The following is a 21,302-nucleotide window of genomic DNA, read 5'->3' as shown; positions in this document are numbered from 1 at the left end:
GGCTGCTCCACTTCCTATCCAGCTCTCTATGGCCTGGGAAAGCAGTAGAGGATGGCCCAAGTGTTTGGGCCCCTGCACCCATGTAGGAGACCTGGAGGAAGCTCCTGGCTTCGGATCAACTCAGCTCTGGCTGTTGCAGTCATTTGGGGAGTAAACCAGAAGATGGAAGACCTCTCTTTCTCTCTCTGGCTCTACCTCTCTCTGGCTCTACCTCTCTAACTTTGGCTTTCAAATAAAATAAATCTTAAAGTAAAAGATACAGAAAGATACATTGCCAAGCTAAAGGAAGTGAGCAGAGTAAACAGGAAAATTGGAACTTCTACCTTCCCCCCACCCCCTCCCAGTATCATCATTGTTAAAAGAAGGTTTTCTGTGGGTGGTCACAGACATCATACATGAATGTTAATTCTTAAATTAACAACAGGAGTCACTGTGTACTAACTCCCCATGCAGGGCCTCTGTCCTCAATGAGTTGTATTATGAGAATTAACTGTGATACTTGTTCTCAGTTTTTTTTGTATGTGTGTCTGTGTGCAAATTATTGAAGTCTTTACTTAGTATTGAGTTGGTCTTCTGTGTATAAAGTTAATTGAAAATGCATCTTAATGGAGAATGGGACTGGGAAGGGGAGAGGGAGGAGGAACAAGGGTAGAAGGGCAGGTGTGGAAGAATAAATATATTCCTAAAGTTGTACATATGAAATCTGTATTCCTAAAAATAAATTAAAAATAGAATAAAACCATGATGAGCTATCAAACAAAAAAAAAGGGTACTGTAATTCCTGGCCCAATATTAGTAAAGGTGGCTTTCCTTTAATCTTAACGAGATAAGTGAACTAACATGGATTCAGGGTTCCACTTGGTCTGTCCTTTGCAAGCCCTCATAGGCACAGTGCGAAGGGCAGAAAATCCAACTCGTTTCACAAAGCTTTCTGGTTTTCTCTTGGCGACCTGTTGGTGTTACTCCAGATCTGCCTGTTAAGACACACGGGTACAGTGCCCAAATAGCATGCAGTATACACTTCCTAACGCTAACAGCTCTTGTCCTCTACTGAGGACAATTTCTGCAGCACTTTTGTATGAAGTATCTTGCTCCTTTTCAAAAATCTCCCACAGATTTTCATTTCCTCTTGCACATCTCTGTATTTATACCTTGTGCCCCTCTTCTGCTAGTACACTCTTCCTTGAATAAAGTTCCCAATGTCTTCCCTGCTTTGGTCCCTCACCCTCTTGTCCCTCAGGGTGTGTTTCTGCCCTGCTGCTTTCTCTAGGGATTCTGCTCTGACACCCCTGGTGGGCTCCGTGATGGGCTCTCATCTATGCACCTGTAACCTTAGCTTTATTCCACAAGTCAGAGGCATGCCCCCCTTTCTGTATGAGCACAGCTTTCCAGCAAGGAGGCTATAAAAATATTCTAATGTTAACAAGTTCAAGCAACATTGAAAAGTTCAAACAAGCATTGGGTAAAATTAAGTAATTTAATTATCACTGAAAAGCTCTATTCTAACTTTTATACCAAACCTCAGCTAGACCACCCCTCTCTGGAACAAGTCTTCCTTCTGGGGGCTCCGCTGCCCCAGGGGCTCTGTACAGATGCCTGGGGCTGTTGCCAGCAAGCCTGCAGGGGATCCACTTGTTCCGTTCCTTCTTCCTTAGCAGCTCTGGGAAGAGTGGCGGTTAAAGCTGTCATATGTACTGCCAGTAACAAAATAACTCACAGAAGACATACAGGGGAGCAGAAAAATCCCTCTCCAGGGGCCGATTTCTTAGATTAAAGCTCATGAACGTGCCATTTACCGATCTGCTGGGGAGACGGGAGGAGGGAGGACGTCGGGAAAGTTCCGGGAAGTCTTAAACCTTCCAAGGCTAGTTCCCGGGGCATAAGGAACCTGGTTGGCTCGCTGTCTGCACTGCCTCCGGAGAGGTGTTTGTCTCGAATAAAACTGCTAATTCTACGGACGATCAGCGGGCATCTGTGGCCGACCCGGGCCCGCAGCTCCGGATGTGAGCGGGCCGCCGGGCCATCAGCGGGCACCCTGGCCGACCCGGGCCCGCAGCTCCGGGTGTGAGCGGGCCGCCGGACGATCAGCGGGCACCCTGGCCGACCCGGGCCCGCAGCTCCGGGTGTGAGCGGGCCGCCGGGCCATCAGCGGGCACCCTGGCCGACCCGGGCCCGCAGCTCCGGGTGTGAGCGGGCCGCCGGGCCATCAGCGGGCACCCTGGCCGACCCGGGCCCGCAGCTCCGGGTGTGCAGTGCGGTGCCGGACGATCAGCGGGCATCTGTGGCCGACCCGGGCCCGCAGCTCCGGGTGTGAGCGGGGCGCCGGGCCATCAGCGGGCACCCTGGCCGACCCGGGCCCGCAGCTCCGGGTGTGAGCGGGCCACCGGACGATCAGCGGGCACCCTGGCCGACCCGGGCCCGCAGCTCCGGGTGTGAGCGGGCCGCCGGGCCATCAGCGGGCACCCTGGCCGACCCGGGCCCGCAGCTCCGGGTGTGCAGTGCGGTGCCGGACGATCAGCGGGCATCTGTGGCCGACCCGGGCCCGCAGCTCCGGGTGTGAGCGGGCCACCGGACGATCAGTGGGCACCCTGGCCGACCCGGGCCCGCAGCTCCGGGTGTGAGCGGGCCGCCGGGCCATCAGCGGGCACCCTGGCCGACCCGGGCCCGCAGCTCCGGGTGTGAGCGGGCCGCCGGGCCATCAGCGGGCACCCTGGCCGACCCGGGCCCGCAGCTCCGGGTGTGAGCGGGCCGCCGGGCCATCAGCGGGCACCCTGACCGACCCGGGCCCGTAGCTCCGGGTGTGCAGCGGGCCGCTCGTTTCAAAGTCCCTGCCTCGGGCTTCTCCCTGCGGAGACCGTGCCAGGCTCACAGCGGCAGGAAGCAGAGCCCAGCGAAGCCCCGCGCGCGCATCGCCGACTCTGCCCCTCTCCTCTCGCCTCGCCCTTCCGCTTTTTCCCTCCGGGGCTGCAGCGGTTTAAAGCAAACGCCAAACCGCGACTGCAGCTGACCGCTCGTCAGCGAGCGCCGCGACAAGGTTAGAGCAGCTTGGTTTCTGCAAAGCGGACCCGCAGCACAAAAACACAGGACACACAGCAACTCTGCCGTGGCGGAAGAGGTTCTGAAGGTATTTTTGTTTGCTGTTTGGCCTCTCTGAGGGAAGACCGAAGCACAGCGTTCCCCGGGGACTGACGGACGCAGCCGGGCGGCAAAAGCCAGCCCCGCGGGGCAGGTAACCCAGTGCCTGCTGGGCCGCCCACCACGCATGCGCAATCCGGGCTCCTGCGTTGCTAAGGCCCCTAGGAAGACAGAGGCTCTGATTACGGCGACAGCCAATCAGAGGGCCCAAAGCCTAATCAGTCAGCCAATCGAGATTGGAGAGTGAATCAGGTCCTCGACACTCCGCTCGGCCCGCCCGCATCCAATCAGAGAGCCTGCTTCTTTGGGCGGACTTTTCAAAACAGCGAAAGCAAAACAAATCAGGGACCTTTAAAGGGCGCAGTGCGGCCGGGAGGGATCTCCTTCCGCCACCTCGCCTTCTCGCCGCCCCTCCGTGCCGCTCGGCTTCAATGGCGGAACAAGGCCGCCGCCCAGGGTCCACCCTCCGCCGGGAACCGGCAGGGAGAACTGGCTCGGAAAGGCCGAGGAGTGCCCAGCAGAGGCCGGGGACGGAGCCCTAGGGGCGGGACTCTTTTTTTCGAAGTCGGTTGAGGGAGTTGAGGATCCCTCCGCGGGGAGTCACGTGCCCCGCCCCCTTGGGGGCGTCGAAAAACTCAAAACAAAAACAAGGGTTCGCTGGGCCCGGCCGAGGCGGCGGCGGCGGCGGCGGCGGCGGTGCCCGTGCAGGCGCGGGGCAGGAGGGCCGGTGCGGCGCCCCCGCGGAGGCCGGGCGCGCAGGCAGCGGGATGGAGCCGGGGCTGTGAGGCCGAGGCGGCCGCGGCTGGCGGAAGGGGTCGGATGCGGGCCTCAGGGCATCGCTGAGGCGGAGGGTCCCCGACCCCCCAAGACAGGACCGGACGCCCCCGCCGCGCCCAGGGCCCTCGGACGGCTGCGGGCCGGTGCGGGCGCCCCTCCGGCGCGGTGAGCGGGCGGGCGCAGCTGCGTTTCTTTGTTCGCGGTGGGGGAGGGCGGGTGCAGGCCCCGCACCCCGAGAGCGGCCTGGCAGCCTTGCCGCCATGCCCGCCGGGGTGAGCCTGTGGGGCGGCGACGTGGGCCGTGCCCTCCGCTCCGAGGTCCCCTCGCTGTGGTGCTTGACGGACTGACAGCCCCAGCGCCCCGCACAGACCCGGTGCGGGTCCCTGCCGGGTGCCGAGCGCTCAGCGGCCGGACGCCGGGGCGGGGCAAGGCCGAGTCCCCTCCCTCCGCTTCTTTGTTCAGTGCCGAGACCTCCCCCCCTCCCTATTGTGCTGCGCCCCACCCACAGACCCGCCGTGGTCGCGGTCCCCGGTGCAGACCCCGGGTCGGGAAGCCCCTCCCTGCGCGGCCTCCGCTGGGGCGGAGCCTGGGGACACCGCCAGCCGCCGGGTTGCTGGTTCAGACCTGTGCAGAGGCCGGAGCTGGCCGGTCTGACCCAGAGCTGGCTGGCGGACGTGACCACACCTCCCCGGCCGTGGGAGAGCCTCGCCCCGGGGTTCTGCAGACGCGGCTGGTCCCCTCTGCGGCTCGTCGCCCCGTGTGCTGGGGCGCCCCTCGCCGGAGGCGTCGGCACCCGCTCTCCCCCAGCTTATACTCTCTCTGTGGTTCTCTCTGCCCGCAGATGAAGGATCTGGGGGTGGAGTACTTGGCAGGTCGGAAAGGAGTTCAGCTCCTTGGCTTGTTGAACCTGTACCTGGATCAAGAACAGAGATTCCAGCCTCGAGAGAAAGGGCTGAGCTTGATCGAGGCCACGCCGGAGGTAGGTGTGCAGGCGGGGATCGGCTGCTCCCCCCAGTTGAAGGCAGACTGCAGCTTGCAGCTCCTGAGACCCAGCTTGGTGCTCTTGGAGTACCAGATAAGGAAACGTGGTTGTGTTTCCTAGCGAGATGGATGGTACCAAGTGCAGACAAGGGGCCCTTCGAACGTGCGCCCCAGCTTGCAGCGGGGAGGCCCCGGAGGCTGAGCACTTCTTTTGTGCGGATACTTTAGTAGGATCTTAAGTGATTCTAGGGAAACAAATAAAGAATCCTTGTCTCCATTCTAAACAGTTGTACTGTATTTGCCATAGCCGTCTGGAATGTGGCGACAGCGCACTTCCCGTTGAATCGGTGGAGTTTTGTGCTGTGTGTTTGGAAGCAGCGATTTACCTGCTTCTGCTCGAGTGTGTAGCTTTGGTGCAGGGATGGCACCCTTCCCCCACTCCAGAGAGTTAAGGAAAGAAAATTACCTTGCTCTTTGAATCTGTGTCCTGTGTGCTTCCTTCATAAACTTGGGCTCTCGGTTTTTGTTGCAGAATGATAACACTTTGTGTCCAAGATTGAGAAATGCCAAAGTAGAAGACTTAAGGAGTTTGACTAACTTTTTTGGATCTTGCACTGAAACCTTTGTGCTGGCTGTCAATATTTTGGACAGATTCTTGGCTCTTATGAAGGTATCGAATTATTGGAATAAATACATCATTTTTGTATGCCTAGCGCCTAGAACGCCTAGTGCGTGAGGGTTCAGTAAATACCAAATGGATGTGGTAATGCCCAGTGTACACAGCCACTGGTAATAGTTAGCATTGTGACCAGTAGTGCCAGACTGAGAGACTACAAAATGAAGTGTATTGTTGTGTCTTAAGTTTCTGCTGTACCTCTTAAATACTTTTTTTGAAGATGTGACAAAGAGACTTTTAGCTACTTGCTATACATGTCCTCAAAATAAAGTGTTCCTGGTTCCATCTGGCAGTCACGTTTCTGTGGGAGCCTAGATGTTTTTAATACCGAAACCAAGGCAGTGTAGCTGTGTATTAGAGGTGACCCGCTGCCTTTCCTGCAGCCTTTTCTAAGCAGGGAGTCACAGTCTTATGAACCATCAGTAGCAACTGTTAGGAAGATGCGATTTTTCTGCCAGTAGGGTTGCTGTCAGCTGCTGGGTCAGTCTTCAGGGCACTGGAGAGAAGAGGGCGGCCATCTGTCTCTGGCAGCGTTTACATGTGCCCCACTCTGCACAGCTGATGTGGGTTTTCTCTTGGGTAAAATTACATTGAAGTACAGAATGATCGGTAGATATTTTTGCATAAAAAATTTTTACTTTCTCAGAAGTACCATTTGTTTTGATGTTGAGAGGCTTAACATATTTGGGGAGAGATCATGCTATGCTAAATTTCAGAAGTCTCAAATGCAAAAGGTAGCTTACTGCTAGAAATCCAGCTTCTGAGCCTGCGTTTTTATTACCTAGATTTAAATTTAAGTTCCATAGTTTTAATGATTAAAATGCTTTTTTAAAATAAAGGATTAAGAGGTCTACAAGTGCAAAAATGAGTACAATGTGGCTGAAGGAGGAAAGGCGTAGGGAAGCGGCCTGACTGTTCTTAGTTGTAGAGGCATTGTTACAACGTACTTTGAAGGGTCTACTTTGCTAAATCAAAGTGACAGTTCTTAAAGCCTTTTTTTTGTTTTGTTTTTCAGGTGAAACCTAAACATTTGTCTTGCATTGGAGTGTGTTGTTTTTTGCTGGCTGCTAGAATCGTTGAAGAAGAATGCAACGTTCCATCCACTCATGATGTAATCCGGATTAGTCAGTGTAAATGCACTGCTTCTGACATAAAGCGGATGGAAAAGATCATTTCAGAGAAATTGCACTATGAATTGGAAGCTACTACTGCCTTAAACTTTTTGCACTTATACCATACCATTCTACTTTGTCACACTTCAGAGAGGTCAGTGAGATTAGAAATAGTTTTGTGCTTTAAGCATTGCTCTAGCTAACATAAAGAATTAGCATGCCAATGAAATCTTACGTTGTTAGAAATGGGATTTTTAGTGGCAAGTCCTAAAACTCATTTAAGCCTTTGGATGTTTCATAACTTGGTGTCGTTTCTTTGTGTCGTGTAGGAAAGAAAGCCTGAACCTCGATAAGCTCGAAGCCCAGCTGAAAGCTTGCAGCTGCCGACTTGTCTTTTCAAAAGCTAAAGTAGGTTGACTTCTTGTTCACCTCTCACCGTTTCTGTCCTGAACTTGGGAAAAATAGTTACTTTTCCTTTTTTTTCTTGTAGCCATCAGTATTAGCTTTGTGCCTTCTCAATTTGGAAGTAGAAACTTTGAAATCTGTTGACTTACTGGAAATTCTCCTGCTTGTTAAAAAACATTCCAAGGTAAATATCTGCAGTCTGTATGTCTTAAAGCAAATTTCCTTCCCAATTTTTTCTTTCCTGTAGCAACTTAAATGTTAAGAAGTATCTTACGGGACTCTGAACTGTTATATTCATTTTTCTTGTATCTCAAGGGTCGAAGTTTTTCTGTACTGGTCTGGGATAACAAAAGCCTACATCTGCCCTACATCTTAGATAGCAAAATCCCAAAGCAGGAGAATTCACTGTTATCTGCCATGGAGACAGAAAACAGATGAGAACAAACCACTGCATGTTCGTTTCTCTGTTTCCCCCAACTAGGCTAGCTTGAAGAGGACCCTGAACTGTTATATTCATTTTTCTTGTATCTCAAGGGCCGAAGCTTTTCAAAATACAGCTTTAATCTAGATAGTATTAAACTGGAAAACCTGGTTGCTTAGCATAGCTTCTCTGTCTGCTGGTGTTCCATAGCAGATAATACAGCCGCGTATGTTGCCATAAGCACAGTGTTCTAAAATTGTTCTAGGAAGGAGACTTAGCAACACACTAATGGAAAAGGTAGCATCCCGTCATCTGTGGAGGGAGTCTTCATCCACTGGTAGGATTACCAAAGCAACGTCAGCCGCAGCATCAGTAGGCCAAGCCAGTCCGTTTTTGCAGTCACAAAGAAGGGTACAAGGAAAGCACAGTCCTCAAGCTAGCCTAGTTGGGGGAACAGAGAAACGAACATGCAGTGGTTGGTTCTCATCTGTTTTCTGTCTCCATGGCAGATAATAGTGAATTCTCCTGCTTTGGGATTTTGCTATCTAAGATGTAGGGCAGATGTAGGCTTTTGTTATCCCAGACCAGTACAGACACGATGGCCTGTAGCTTTGCTGATTCAAAAGATGTGTACAGCAAATGTTTGTGGCCAAGACATTGTGGACTGGAGGGGTTTGGGCAGTCGCTTTAGGTTGGGCGTATAGATGGCCTAAGTGATAGTGGCAGGAACTAGGGTCTCCAGCTTGACAGCAATATCCGTTGCCAGGTGTGGAGATGAGGGGAGGAATCACAAATGACCAAGATTTGTACCCAGCGGGAGAGAGTATAGTCATCACTGGCAGGAAGTTTGGGAAAAGTCAAGATGGAAGAAGTACGATTTTATGTGCTTGCATACCCAGGCAGGTGGATGTTGTAATGGGCATTTGGCAGTCTGGGATCACAGATTGGAGGATGAGTCCTGGTTGGAGATGTAGGTAGTTGAAACAGAAAACCTGTAGAGTCCTTTGTGGGCGGGCGACACTGGCACTTGTCCTGTTCGGAGCCCAGTGAAGAGAGGTACATGCAGACAAGAAAGCACTGACAGCAACAGGTTTAGAAAGGAGGTGGATTTGATAAGAGGTCCTTGTCATGAACATTGGAAGGGGGTCATGGAATACCTGCTTGTGTATGGCGAGGCGAGAGTGGGAAAAGCCGGATTACCAAGGGATTACATAGAGTTTGATTAGAAGGGTGTGTGGAAACCTCCTCTTTGGGGTGAAAGTACATGGGACATGATGCATTTTCTTTGTAACATAGATGGCTTCCAGCTTTTGTTTGAATCATGATTTATTTGGGTTTTCACCTGAATTTTTCATTGAGAGCTATCCAGAAGTGCCTTCAGTGCAGATTGATTCTGTGAGGTGAAGAGGGGCTCTCTCAGTGCTGGAGAACTGTGTCCCTTTGGGAAATTCCTCTTCTCTTCCTGTTGCTAACATCTCCTTCAGTTTGTATCTGGTGTGGTAACAAATTATATTATTAGCAATCCAGATGAGGCTTTGTTACTGAAAGCAACTTAGCTTTTTGTAGCTGAATGGTTCTGCAACTAAAGGAATGTGAAATTCCTTTGAATTGGGACTACTAAAGAGTTGAGTTGGTGGTGGATTTATTAATAGACCTCATGTTTATGGGTCTATTGGGTTTTCTTAGAATAGGCAGAGCGCTCTGCCTCCTGAATCCCATGTAATTTCTACTTATAGTGCGCTTCCTCAAAGCAGGTGGTGCATATTATAATCACCTGGGGAACTTAGAAATCTTGATTCCCAGACTGCACTCCTTACCAATGAAATCAGAATATCTAGAAATGAGAGCCAGGCAAAGATTTTTTTTTAATAGATTGTCCCGCAGTGCTTAAGGTGCACCAGGGTTTGAGAACTGCTGTAACCTCTTCATTAAAATAATTTTTTTCCAGATAAATGACACTGAGTTCTTTTACTGGAGGGAGTTAGTCTCTAAATGCCTCGCTGAGTATTCCTCTCCTGAATGCTGCAAACCCGATCTCAAGAAGTTGGTTTGGATCGTCTCCAGGCGCACAGCCCAGAACCTGCACAACAGCTACTACAGTGTGCCCGAGCTACCCACCATCCCGGAGGGCGGCTGTTTCGACGAGAGCGAGAGGTGAGCAGCTTCCTCAGCTAACCTGACTCCTGCAGGCCATTACTGACGTGGTGCTCAGGATATAGCCTGAGAGCGATACAAAGTTTGGCAGAGAAGGCCCCGACTGTCAGCGCTGTGTCTGCAGGTGACAAGAGTTAAGCAGAAAGTCGATAAGTAAAACAGGACCTCTCTTCTTTAGTCTGTTTAATCTCCCTCATTTCCTTTCCCCTTTGAAATGTAGTTTAGTTTATAAAGTGAAACGAAACTGAAGGGTTCCGGGTTTTTTCATGGTATTAGTGTTTCTACTACCATGCTTGAGGAAGAGACCGAGGGGCATGGCTGGAAGACAGAAAACCCTCCCACTAATGGGGCAGTCTTCTGTGGATACTCTCAGGGTCCTGTCAGAGGTGATTGTTTTAGTCCAAGCTGAGTTATTTGTTTGCAAAGTGAATTATTTTATATTTTTATGCTATAGAGACAGAGGCCTGGAAGTTCTATTGTTTTACTTGTTAGTTTCTTGGTTTGATATTTGAGAGTAACAGTAATGCAATTATTGATGCCAGAACTACATCTCTATAAATAGACCACGCAATAAATGCGTCATCTTTGGTTTGCATTTATTGGGTTTAAAATACTTATATTATTGTTAGTTGTGGCTATAGTTACTAATTGACACACGAATAATAGTTTGGCAAATAGTCATTTGTTTAAACCTCTTAGAATCTATTTCCTAGTCAGATTACAGTAGACCAGGAAGTCCCTGTAAGTTAAATTGTCTCTACAGCTTAAATTCTGCTTACAGAACTTCAGGGACTAGAGAGAGGTCTTCCCGTAGACCATGGCAGGTTCAGGTTTGTTTCTCTGTGAAGCATTCGTATGCTGTAAGTCACGGTGTCCTCTTGGTCTCTCTCCCCGCTCAGTGAGGACTCTGGTGAAGACATGAGTAGCGGAGAAGAGAGCTTCAGCAGTTCTCCCAGCGATCAAGAGTGCACCTTCTTTTTCAACCTCACAGTGGCACAGACGCTGTGCTTCCCGTCCTAGAAATCTCTTCGCTCTGGGTCAGAGTTTAAAGGGTGTTTCACAGGCTTCAGCGCTATACAGGGGGGTAGGTAGTGCTCGGTCCAGCACCAGCCCCCTGGACAGGAGTTACGTGGACTGGAGTACCTGACTTCTATTTATTATTCAGATCAGATGTGACCTATTTTCATATTTAATCCTAAGCCATCAAATGGGTTAGTGCCTCTTAAACAGTTAACAATACTTTGGACATTGGCACTTTATTTTTCTTGTTGATCTTTAGCTACTTAGGGGAGGAAGGGAGGTGCTGATACCGTTGTTACTTCAAGATTTTTAAAGACAAATAGTATAACTTATCCTCACCTTTTTATAAAGCCTTCAGGTATCTGTTGACACAGACTGGAAGTGTGCACGTGCTTCCTGAGCAGGGACAGTGGGTCCAGCTCTAGGGGACCCATAGACGCTCCCTTCCCCCATTCTCACAATGGAATACACAGTACTCTTACATGTCCAACAGCTGTTTTGTCGTTTTGCTTTTTACATGATCAGTGTACTATCTGATGCAGATCTTAAAAGTTAGGAATTACAATATTGACATGTCTGTGAATTTTAGTATGTAACGTTTACTTGAGGTTTCTGCTAAAGCAGAAAAAAATCAACAGGCTAGGGCTATTAGATCTTTGCATTCTTAATGCATAAGTATTGTCAGACTGTAGTATTACTTTAATGTTATTTTAAATAAAAATCCATAAACTGCTAGTTTTGCATGTACCTGTATGAAAGCAATACAGGAAGTTGGGCCAGAACTAGGTAACTATGGAATTGATAAATGTTGATCTATAACACATTTTCTCATTTTCTTATATGAAAAAGATATCTGCATGGTTATGTTTTATTTCCTTTGAAATTCACATTTTGAAAATGTGTTAGTGTGTGGGTGCCAAGAATGAACATGAAGTAAAAACGCGAACTGTCGGTAGTATTCTAGTTTGAGCAGATCTGTGTGGTGATACAGCCATAGAATGAGGATTTATCAACTCTGTACAGAGATTTTGTGCAGAGGATTTTTAACTTTATAAAGTGTACATGAAAATGTAAATCTTTAAAAGTGTACATAAAATACTGTATTTTTATACCTTGTGTGTGCGCGATAGTGTAGTCATTGCATGTAAATATAATTTATTGTGTATTCTGTATTATAAATCATACATTGATGACTTGCTTTTTTAATGGTAAGTCAACATCCTTTGGATGTTTTCTGAAATGGATCTTTCTGAAGTGATAATAGATTGTAATTCAAAATAAAATGATTTCTCTTCCTTGTATGTAATCACATCTTTTAGTCTTTTGGTAAAAGCAATGCTTGTGTTTCTGAGAGAAGGGTTGAAGTGAGGCTGGGGTGTTTCCAGGGTCAGACTCCTGTCTGGCCATGGGCTGCAGTCTAGGGAACAGTTCCCCACCACCATGTGGTCTTCAGCCCTGAGGATGCCTCAAGTCTCTCCTGAAAGCTGGCCTCTGGGGACTGCACTGTAGTCAGCAAGCTCTGAGGCTCGTGCGTGAACCTGAACGCCCGTTCACTTACAGTGAGAGGCGACAGGGCTCAAGTAGGCCAGAATGCCCTGGCTGGCAGATCAGTACCATCTCCTTGTGGAGACAAACCAAGTTCTCGTCAGAAAGCTGCCTGGGGCATAAGCACGGTGTTGTGACAAAGCCCTCTGGCTTTTTTGTGTCTCAGGTGGTTTTGCTAGTGGTGGGCTTGTTACTTTTTGCATAGATTGCTCATGTAGTTTTATTTTGTAGACCTTTATTGTCTCTGGTTGGTTAGAAGTCCCTTTGCCTCCTGATACGGGCAGTCTCCTACCTGCCCAGGAAGCGTCTGCTTGAAGATGCTGCTCTTTCTAAATCCTTGTAGTAAGTCGAGGACAAGGTACTCTGCCTCAGATTGGGAGTTTGAGACGTGAGGTTATTTGTGACTTCCAGATCTGAAGCCGGCTTTCGTTCCTTCTGGATGGTGTTCATTTTCTCACCGGATGTCCTTCTGGGTGACAACCATGGCTGCCTCTACTCCCCCTTCTAGGATTCGGCATTCTCAATCAGACCTCTTTACCACGCCCTCCACCTGTTTATTCCCCTGGAGGAGGTGGAGAGTACTCCTAAACCCACTCTCCTTGTGCATCTTCGAGAATGACAATTCCCTCTGCTCAAGTTGGAACCTTATTGATCCCTTTCTCTTCTACCCGTTTACTGGTGGTTACCAGCCTCTCTCATGAGATTATTTCTCTCCTTTGCACCTCTTTTTCTGCTGCTGGCTTGATTCAGACCTGCGCTCTGTGAGCAGGGTTATTGTAATAATCATGATCCCCAGGCCTCCGGGCATACTCTGCCTTGCTGCCTGCAGATCTTTATTTTTTTTAATTTTTTTTTTTTTTTTTTTTGACAGGCAGAGTGGACAGTGAGAGACAGAAAGGTCTTCCTTTTGCCGTTGGTTCACCCTCCAATGGCCGCCGCAGTAGGCGCACTGCTGCCGGCGCACCGCGCTGATCCGATGGCAGGAGCCAGGTGCTTCTCCTGGTCTCCCATGGGGTGCAGGGCCCAAGGACTTGGGCCATCCTCCACTGCACTCCCTGGCCACAGCAGAGAGCTGGCCTGGAAGAGGGGCAACCGGGACAGGATCGGTGCCCTGACCGGGACTAGAACCCGGTGTGCCGGCGCTGCAAGGCGGAGGATTAGCCTAGTGAGCCGCGGCGCCGGCGCCTGCAGATCTTTAATACATGGCAGGTTGACCACGTCTCCTTTGAAAAGGGATTCAATTGGGCCTTCTCATTCAAGGGGAAACCCAGGTCCTGGCTCGCAAGTCCCTTCCCGATCTGAATGCTGTACCTGTTTCTGGCCTTTTTTCTTGCCATTTCCTGGAGCTGAAATATGTTAAGCAAGGTGGCCCTGGCATCTGTGTGGAAGATGAAGTGGAGCAGCTAGAGAGGACAGCATGGAGGCTTGTCAGGAACTCTGCAGAAATGCAAGAAAGGTGATGGAAGACAGGACCAAGGCAATGCTGTGGTGGGGATTAGGAAGAGGGCTGGAAATGCAATCATTATCCCTCCTCTTAAGGCATTGTTCTGGAACTCACAGGTCCAGGAGTCGTTCAGTATTTCCCATGGCTGGTGAGTAAACAGAATCAAGCTCCTCTCTGCTTCAGAGCAGAGGGTAAGGAGAAAGCCTCCATTTCTGGCCTCAGGCTTGGCTCCCTTTGACTAGGCAGCATCATTTCCTGTCATTTCCTGGTATGTGCTGTGTGCACTTGGCTGCCTCTGCCCTGTGCGTGCTGGAGGATGACCCACTTCTCCCTCCCCCTGGGGAGCGAGGTTGGACACGTTTTAATTACCTGTCACACTCACTCAGTTGTCCCGGTAACTATAGAAGCGTTGGTTGCAGAAGACTTCTCATGACAATTCTAGCCATTGTTTTTGTCTAGTATCTGCCTTTTTCCTTCAATTCCTTGCATCTTAGCACTAGGTTCCAATATGGTGTCCCCGTATCTCCCACCTCCCCCATTTTCCATGCCATTTGTCAAGAATCTAAGTGGACTACGTAGATAAGCTAAGTGGACAAAGTGACTGCATCTGTCACTTTTAAAGTCAGTTTTCCCAATTACTTAGAGTACCAGAAGTGGTTAACAACTAATCAGTTTTGTGTTTAGCAGGTAAGATCATGTGATAGGTGGTTTTTCAGTAGAGCAGCCAGTGAACGAGTCTTCTATTACCAAGTGGGGTCGTCTTCCTTTGAAGTTCAGCCGGCCTGTGATCAGCCTTGCCTGCAGAAGGGTGGTGGAAATCACTCAGTGTGTGGCCACGTCCAGGCTGCAGAGGCCTGGCAGCTTCCTTTTATCCTTCTCCACCTCCATGTTGCAGAGACGCTCAGGCTAGGTTACTGCATGAAAGGCCATGGGAGAGAGGCTGGGGGGGGGGGGGGGGGATGAGGGAGTTTTAGCCCCAGCCTGAGAAGCCCAGCTGAATGTGGCTGTACCCTTAGCCATGCCCCAGAGAGCAGAGGGACCACCTGGGTGATCCCAACCAACCCACAGTCTCATGAGAAATCAGAAGTCAGTGTTGGAAGCCATCAGATTTTGGGGTGGTCTATTACTGAGCAATAGTTAATCGAGACGGACTGCTTGTTACGTAGGGTCAAGAGATGGCTGTCTGCATGGTCAAGTTACAGGTGACTTAAAAAAATTATGAGGTTTTTTCCCCTAAAATGGATTTGAGTTGTTAGCATGTGCATAGACTAAAGAATGAAGTTTAAAACACACACACACCGATTATAGACTTCCTTCGGTTAAAGTCCCTGATGGTTCTTCAATGCTCCCAAGCATCAAGTTCAAACTCCTTACGTGGCTTAGAGGACCTGCTGGGGTCCTGGCTTCCTCCTCAAGCCCTGTCTCCTGGCGTCCACTCACACATGCTTTCCAGCCCCTTACACTTCTCCCGCTCACCAGTGCTTTGCTCACAGCAGTGTCTTTGCCACACTGTTACCCAGGACTGGTGCACCCTGTTACCCTCCAGGATCACCTTAGGAGTGCCTCCATTCACTCATCCATTCATTCACTCTCCCAGCAGATCTTTAAATGTGAATGCCTCTTGAGAGTTAGAAAGAGAGGGGCCTGCGCTGTGGTGCAGCGGGTTAATGCCCTGGCCTGAAGTGTCAGCATCCCATAAAGGTGCCGGTTCCAGGAGGAGAGAGAGGTCTTCCATCTGCTGTTTCACTCCCCAATTGGCCACAACGGCCAGTGCTGTGTCTATCTGAAGCCAGGAGCTTCCTCTGGGTCTTCTCACGGAGGTGCAGGGGCCCAAGCACTTGGGCCATCCTCTACTGCTTTCCCAGGCCATAGCAGAGAGCTGGATCAGAAGTGGAACAGCTGGGACTTGAACCAGCGCCCATATGGGATGCCAGCACTGCAGGCAGCAGCTTTACCTGCTACGCCACAGCGCTGGCCCCAGGCAGCACTCTTAAGAACTTGCTAAATGATACCAAACGGCACACAATATCCCTGCCTTCAATGAAACTTGTGGTCTAGTGGCAAAACCCAAAATTCCCAGCAAACAGAAACTTGTGGTCTAGTGGCAAAACCCAACAATTCCCAGCAAACAGGAGAAATTCTAAAGGTTGTGAGGATGTCCCTGCCCTCCAAAATCTTCCCAGAATTCCTTGACTTTTCCCCAGTGCAATACATTCCTATATTTTTCTTTACCCTATCGGTTGATGTTTTGTTTATCTCCCCTCTTGTCTGCTTACCTCACCTACCTGCTCTGAGAAGGCAGGGTTTGTATGTCTCCTTTGTTAAATGCCCAATACCAAGCACAACATTTGGACCACACCCGGCCTGCCGCTGCTATTACTGGTAACAAGTAATTTTACTGGTCACTTAACAACAATATGAGTATGGCCAGGCATTTTACATGATTTAATCCTTACCTCAAGCTGTTAGACCAGCACTGCTGTTAGTCCCACTGAACGAAGGAAGACACTGAGCATTGGAGAAGTACCTTAACACGGGTCCAGTGAGTGACATGCTGTAATTCAAACCACGTTTGTCTGCTCAACAGTGCTTGTTAAGTAGAACACTGCATGACTACCCAAACAGTGAAATATTGATGGTGCTCAACAAATAGCTGTTGAATGAAAGAAATAACAGAAGTTCTTATAAAGAAAATCTTACCCATGATACCAGTAAAATAAATCGTGCTCTTCTGTTTTGATTATAAAGTAGCTTCACTCAGGAGCCAGATTAAAATAATGTGGGCCGGCGCCGCGGCTCACTAGGCTAATCCTCCGCCTGTGGCGCTGGGACCGAGGGTTTGAGTCCCGGTTGGGGCACTGGTTCTGTCCCAGTTGCTCCTCTTCTAGTCCAGCTCTCTGTGGCCCGGGAAGGCAGTGGAAGATGGCCCAAGTGCTTGGGCCCTGCACCTGTATGGGAGACCAGGAGGAAGCACCGGGCTCCTGGCTTCAGATCGGCACAGTGCGCCAGCCGTAGTGGCCATTTGGGGATTTGGGGGGTGAATCAACGGAAAAAGATCTTTCTCTGTCTCTCTCACTGTCTAACTCTGCCTGAAAAAAAAAAAAGAAATAATGTGAACATCCAAGGTAGTCTAGTGGCCAAGAAAGGACTCGTCCAAAGCTGGAGATTTGAATTTGCCCTGGAGACTTCTTTGCACCAGGCCTGTGGCTCTTTCTCCACTGCTCTATGTCTAGTTCTTTTTACACTTAGGTTACAGTTGGTCATTATTCTGGGTCCCAAGGCCCACAGGCATTTGCTGTTACGGGTGGAACTTTGTAGCAATGGAGAACTCTTGTTACTGACTTGCTTCCCTTTTGCCTCTTTTGCAGTTATTCAACCTAGCATCTCATGTTCTCATTCATTTGGTAGAATGTCTCCGATAATTATTCCGTGTGTGTGCGTGTGGTTTACCCCTTGCCTAGAAGCTCAGCTTCTCACAACAGACCGTGCATTCTGCTTCCTTTCTATCCCTTGATGTGCCAAGTGTGATGCTGGCCCAAAGCACGTGTCAGCATTTCTCCGTGGGCATCACACCCGACTATCTTTCCCACTTCTGTCGCAGCGATTCGTAGTTAGTAAACGTGGACTTTCCCATGTGCAAGGACAGAGCCCCCCTTTATGAAGTCAGGGGCCACAGTCCTCAGCCATGTGATGAGCACCTTGGTTGTTACGAAGACAGACTTGAAGAGCAGACACACTGTGCGGGACTGTCAGGGTTTGCGTCTGGCTTTGGCCTCTCAGTGACCTGGCAGAATCTTCACTCAACCATTTGTGCTCAGCGTCTCCATCTGCGTGGAGGCTCCGATAACTGCAGTTGCCTGTGAGGGACACACAGATGCCCGGTTGTGGGGAGTGCTTTTGGTAAGCAGCCTTCTGCTTAGGGATGGGCTCGCCGAGTGTCACACTCTGCCCCTGAGGGCTCGCATCTAATGCCTGCTTCAGATGGAAGGATCTGGTCCAACACGAGTCATTTCACATGGATCGTTTTGGCCCTCGTGCTGTTGGGGGCCTGCATTGCAGCTCAGTTCTGTGTCCAACCTTGCATCCTTCCACTGCCTCTGCCAGTGCAGATCAGAAGAGCGCCCCTTCATAACCACGGTGCACACCGTCCACAGCGCAGCCTCGTGGAGTCACCATGTGTTAAATGAGATGGCACACAGTAAAGAGTTTGGCCTAACACATTCAGTAGATACTGGCTGTCATTATAATTATTACCTCACATTCTGCTCCCCGCCCCCAGCTACTTCCTGTTAAGATAGGACTCGCTTGGTCAACTCATCATGCACTACCATGATGTAGAAAGTCTTGTCCTGGGCCCCGAGAATGGAACGGGAAGTCAAGTTGAATAGTTGAGTTCTCACTCTTGAGAAGCTCACCATCTAATTGGAGAGTCGGGATCAATTGCCAAGTGATGTAAACACAATAGCTGTCCACGCTGCCCTGTTAGTGTTCACCTTGCTTCTGCATCTGTCTCTGGTCTTCTAAATGGGACAAAGAGGTCATGGGGGTGACTTTAGTCAGTTGAGGGAGGCCCAGCCTCTCCCCCGGGGCCTCTTGTATTCCTATTTCCCTCTGGCTCATGCTGTCTTTCTCACATTTAAGATGCCTTTCCATTAGATACGCACTTTAGGTCTGCTTAAGATGCAAATATCTCCAATAAGGTTTACCCTTCAGTGGGATGGAGAAACGGATTTGAGGCAGGGATTGGGCAAGCACCTGTAGGCCCTGAGTGTAGATTCCGGGGAGCCACATGAAACAGACACTGAGAGGAAGCCAGTAGCAAAAGGGTGGCTTTTCACTGCCAAGTAAGGGCTTTGTGAGGGCTGAGCAGTGGGGAAAGGAAAGCAATGTACCTTCCCTGCTCCGAGCTCGCAGTCAGCTCTCCAGGCTGAAGTGAGGGTCAGTGGGTGACTGTGGAATTCCCTCTCAGCCGAAACTGAGCTGCGTGGTGCATGGTGATCTCCTCCGACCTTGACCTGGTAGGTTGGCAGCACGCAGCCAGCAGCTGGATGTGCTGGGCGGCTGACAGCAGCAGTATCTGTCTTCTCTCCTCTCCTCCCATAGAGAATTTTTTTTTTCTGTTTCGTGCCAAAAATGTCCATTAGTCCGACCCCTGGAAACATAGTCCTACCTTTGTCCTTTCCATATTCTACAGCAGCTTAAGTTAGTGTGGCTATGTTGTGGGCTAGGTTGGACCTAAATTTATATTCTAGACTCCTGCCTTTTATTTAGGGGGGAACTCTAAGCACAGGCACAAACATGAATGCAGTGTAATACACTTTATTTACAGAGTGGGAAGAATGCATCAGTACACGAGGGTTTTATTCAGGCAGAGTGGGCCATGGAAGGTACTTTTCATACCCTTGCTGACTCTGGGTCCATGGAGAGAAAGTGCTTCTGTCCTACCCAGCTTTTTATGAGCTTAGAAAAGCGGAAGTGTTTCCATAGTACTGCCCCCAAGTCCTGGGTAAGGAGAAATACTTCCTGGGGAAGGGGTCATCTGATTGACAGGTAGGTGGATATGGTAATAGAGTGGGGGAGGCGTGTCATCCAGCTCGTGAACTTGAACTGTCAACCTGCTTATCCCACATCAGCTATACCCTATTCAGCCACCTTGCATCCTCCAAGATTTTGTTTTTCATCTGAAAATAGGAACACTGAGAACAGCAAAAGGCTCCCCAACCTCTGCATGAAGAGACCTGACCAAACTCTAGCATGCCTCCTGGAAGCCCTAGGTTACTGCTCTGGGTCGGTCCTGTGTCTCCTTGGAGTTCCCACCTGGAGACACAGGGCCATGAGAATTCGCTGTTCCAGGCAACACCCGACCACAGAGCCCTGACCTCCCTTTCCCGGAGTGTTCACTAAAAAGGACTCAGTTGTGCCTCTTGTTCCTTTGAGTGCATATGGAACAGCTGTCCCTCAGGAGTCATTTTCTCAAGACCTTAAAATGTAAGCACTAGGAAGGTCAGGGCCTCTGTCTTTCCCCCAGCCTCCAGGGGAAGCTAAGTCTTAACTTCTGGAGTTCGGCACTGCAGTAGATGCCACTTGGGATAGCTGCGTCCCATATCCAAGTGCCTGGGTTCGGGTCCTGGCTCCACATCCAACTTTAGCTTCCTGCTGATGAGCACCATGGCAGGCAGCCTGTGATGGCTCAAGTAGCTGGGTGGAAGATCTGGATGGGGCTCCTGGCTCCTGGCTTCAGTTTGGCTCTGCCTCACTTATAGTGGGCATTTGGGGAATGAATCAGAAAATTGGTCTCTCCATCTGTCTGCCTCACAAATATGTAAAAATGAACCAATAAAAAATCTAAAAAATCAACTTCTGAGAATTGCTGGCTAACAGATCAGCTGGACTCAGCTGGCCTGATCATGTTTGCACACTGACCAACCCTTTGCAGTTTCTCACTTGCATCCTTGCTCACTTCCCCTTCACTTTGCCCTTTCAAAGGTCCAGTCACCTCTGCACAGATCGGCATGGAGCTGTGCTCCCTCCGATTGTCAGTGGTGACGGAATAAGATCTGTTTGCAGCACTTTAGCAAATGTGCTTCCTCATCTGAGGCGAACAGCTTCCTCTCCCGTCTCACAGGGCTGTGAAGATGGAACAAGCAGAGGGAGGAAACAAACTGTGAAGCTCTGTGCAGACACAAGTTGACGGCAATGTGAAGGCACTGCATAGATTTCCTCACAAGTGTCAAAATATACATCAACGTTTTGTGTGTTAGTGTGTCTTTGTGAAAGTGTGAACGAGGGTGGCTTTTAGCATTGTGGTCAAGACACAGGTCAAGACTCCTACAGGGCTGGCGCTGTGGTATTGCGGGTGAAGCCTCCGCCTGCAGTGCCAGCATCCCATATGGGTGCCAGTTCGAGTCCTGGTTGCTTCACTCCCAATCCAGCTCTCTGCTGTGGCCTGGGAAAGCAATGGAAGATGGCCCAAGTGCTTGGGACCCTGCACCTGTGTGGGAGACCCAGAAACAGCTCCTGGCTCCGGATCGACTGAGCTCCAGTTGTTGCAGCCAGTTAGGGAGTGAATCAGCTCCCCAAAGAGGTTCCAATGAACCTCTTCCAGAGGATAGGAGACCTTTCTCTCCACCTCTGCCTTTCTGTACCTCTGCTTTTCAAATAAGTAAGTCTTAAAAAAGACTCCCATAACACACACTGGAATACCCAGCTCTCAATTCCAGCCTCTTACTGACTCATACCCTCAGATTTGGTGGTGGCTCAATTGTGCTTCTGCCACCCCTGAGGATGACCCGATTGGGTTCCCGGCTTACCAACTTTGGTCTGGCCCAGCCCCTGCCATTGCAGGCATATGAGGAGTGAATCAGCAGATGGGAGTTTTCTTTCTGTATCCACCTGTCTTTCTCTCTGTCCCTCTGCCTCTCATAAGTACTCAATTAGAGGGGCCAGCGCCATGGCACACTAGGTTAATCCTCTGCCTGTGGTGCTAGAATTCCATATGGGTGCCGAATTCTGGTCCCAGTTGCTCCTCTTCTGGTCCAGCTCTCTGCTGTGGCCCGGGAAGGCAGTGGAAGATGGCCTGGGTGCTTGGGCCCTGCACCCACATGGGAGACCAGGAGGAGGCACCTGGCTCCT

General features: G+C 50.0%; 1 protein-coding gene across 1 annotated transcript; it reads left to right on the top strand.

Annotated features, from left to right (window-relative positions):
• Positions 1-3,972: 3,972 nt before the first annotated feature.
• CCNG2 (cyclin G2) lies at positions 3,973-11,987 on the top strand. The gene is made up of 8 exons (XM_062198624.1): positions 3,973-4,077; positions 4,754-4,891; positions 5,426-5,563; positions 6,585-6,835; positions 7,011-7,089; positions 7,172-7,270; positions 9,456-9,661; positions 10,561-11,987. Exons 2-8 carry the CDS (start codon positions 4,754-4,756, stop codon positions 10,679-10,681), a joined length of 1,032 nt encoding a protein of 343 aa, XP_062054608.1. The 5' UTR covers positions 3,973-4,077; the 3' UTR covers positions 10,682-11,987.
• Positions 11,988-21,302: the final 9,315 nt, after the last annotated feature.

Source organism: Lepus europaeus, chromosome 8 (genome assembly GCF_033115175.1).
Source record: "Lepus europaeus isolate LE1 chromosome 8, mLepTim1.pri, whole genome shotgun sequence".
Lineage (NCBI taxonomy): Eukaryota > Metazoa > Chordata > Mammalia > Lagomorpha > Leporidae > Lepus > Lepus europaeus.
The sequence above is the reverse complement of the archived record's forward strand: the minus strand, read 5'-3'. Positions and strand labels throughout refer to the sequence as shown.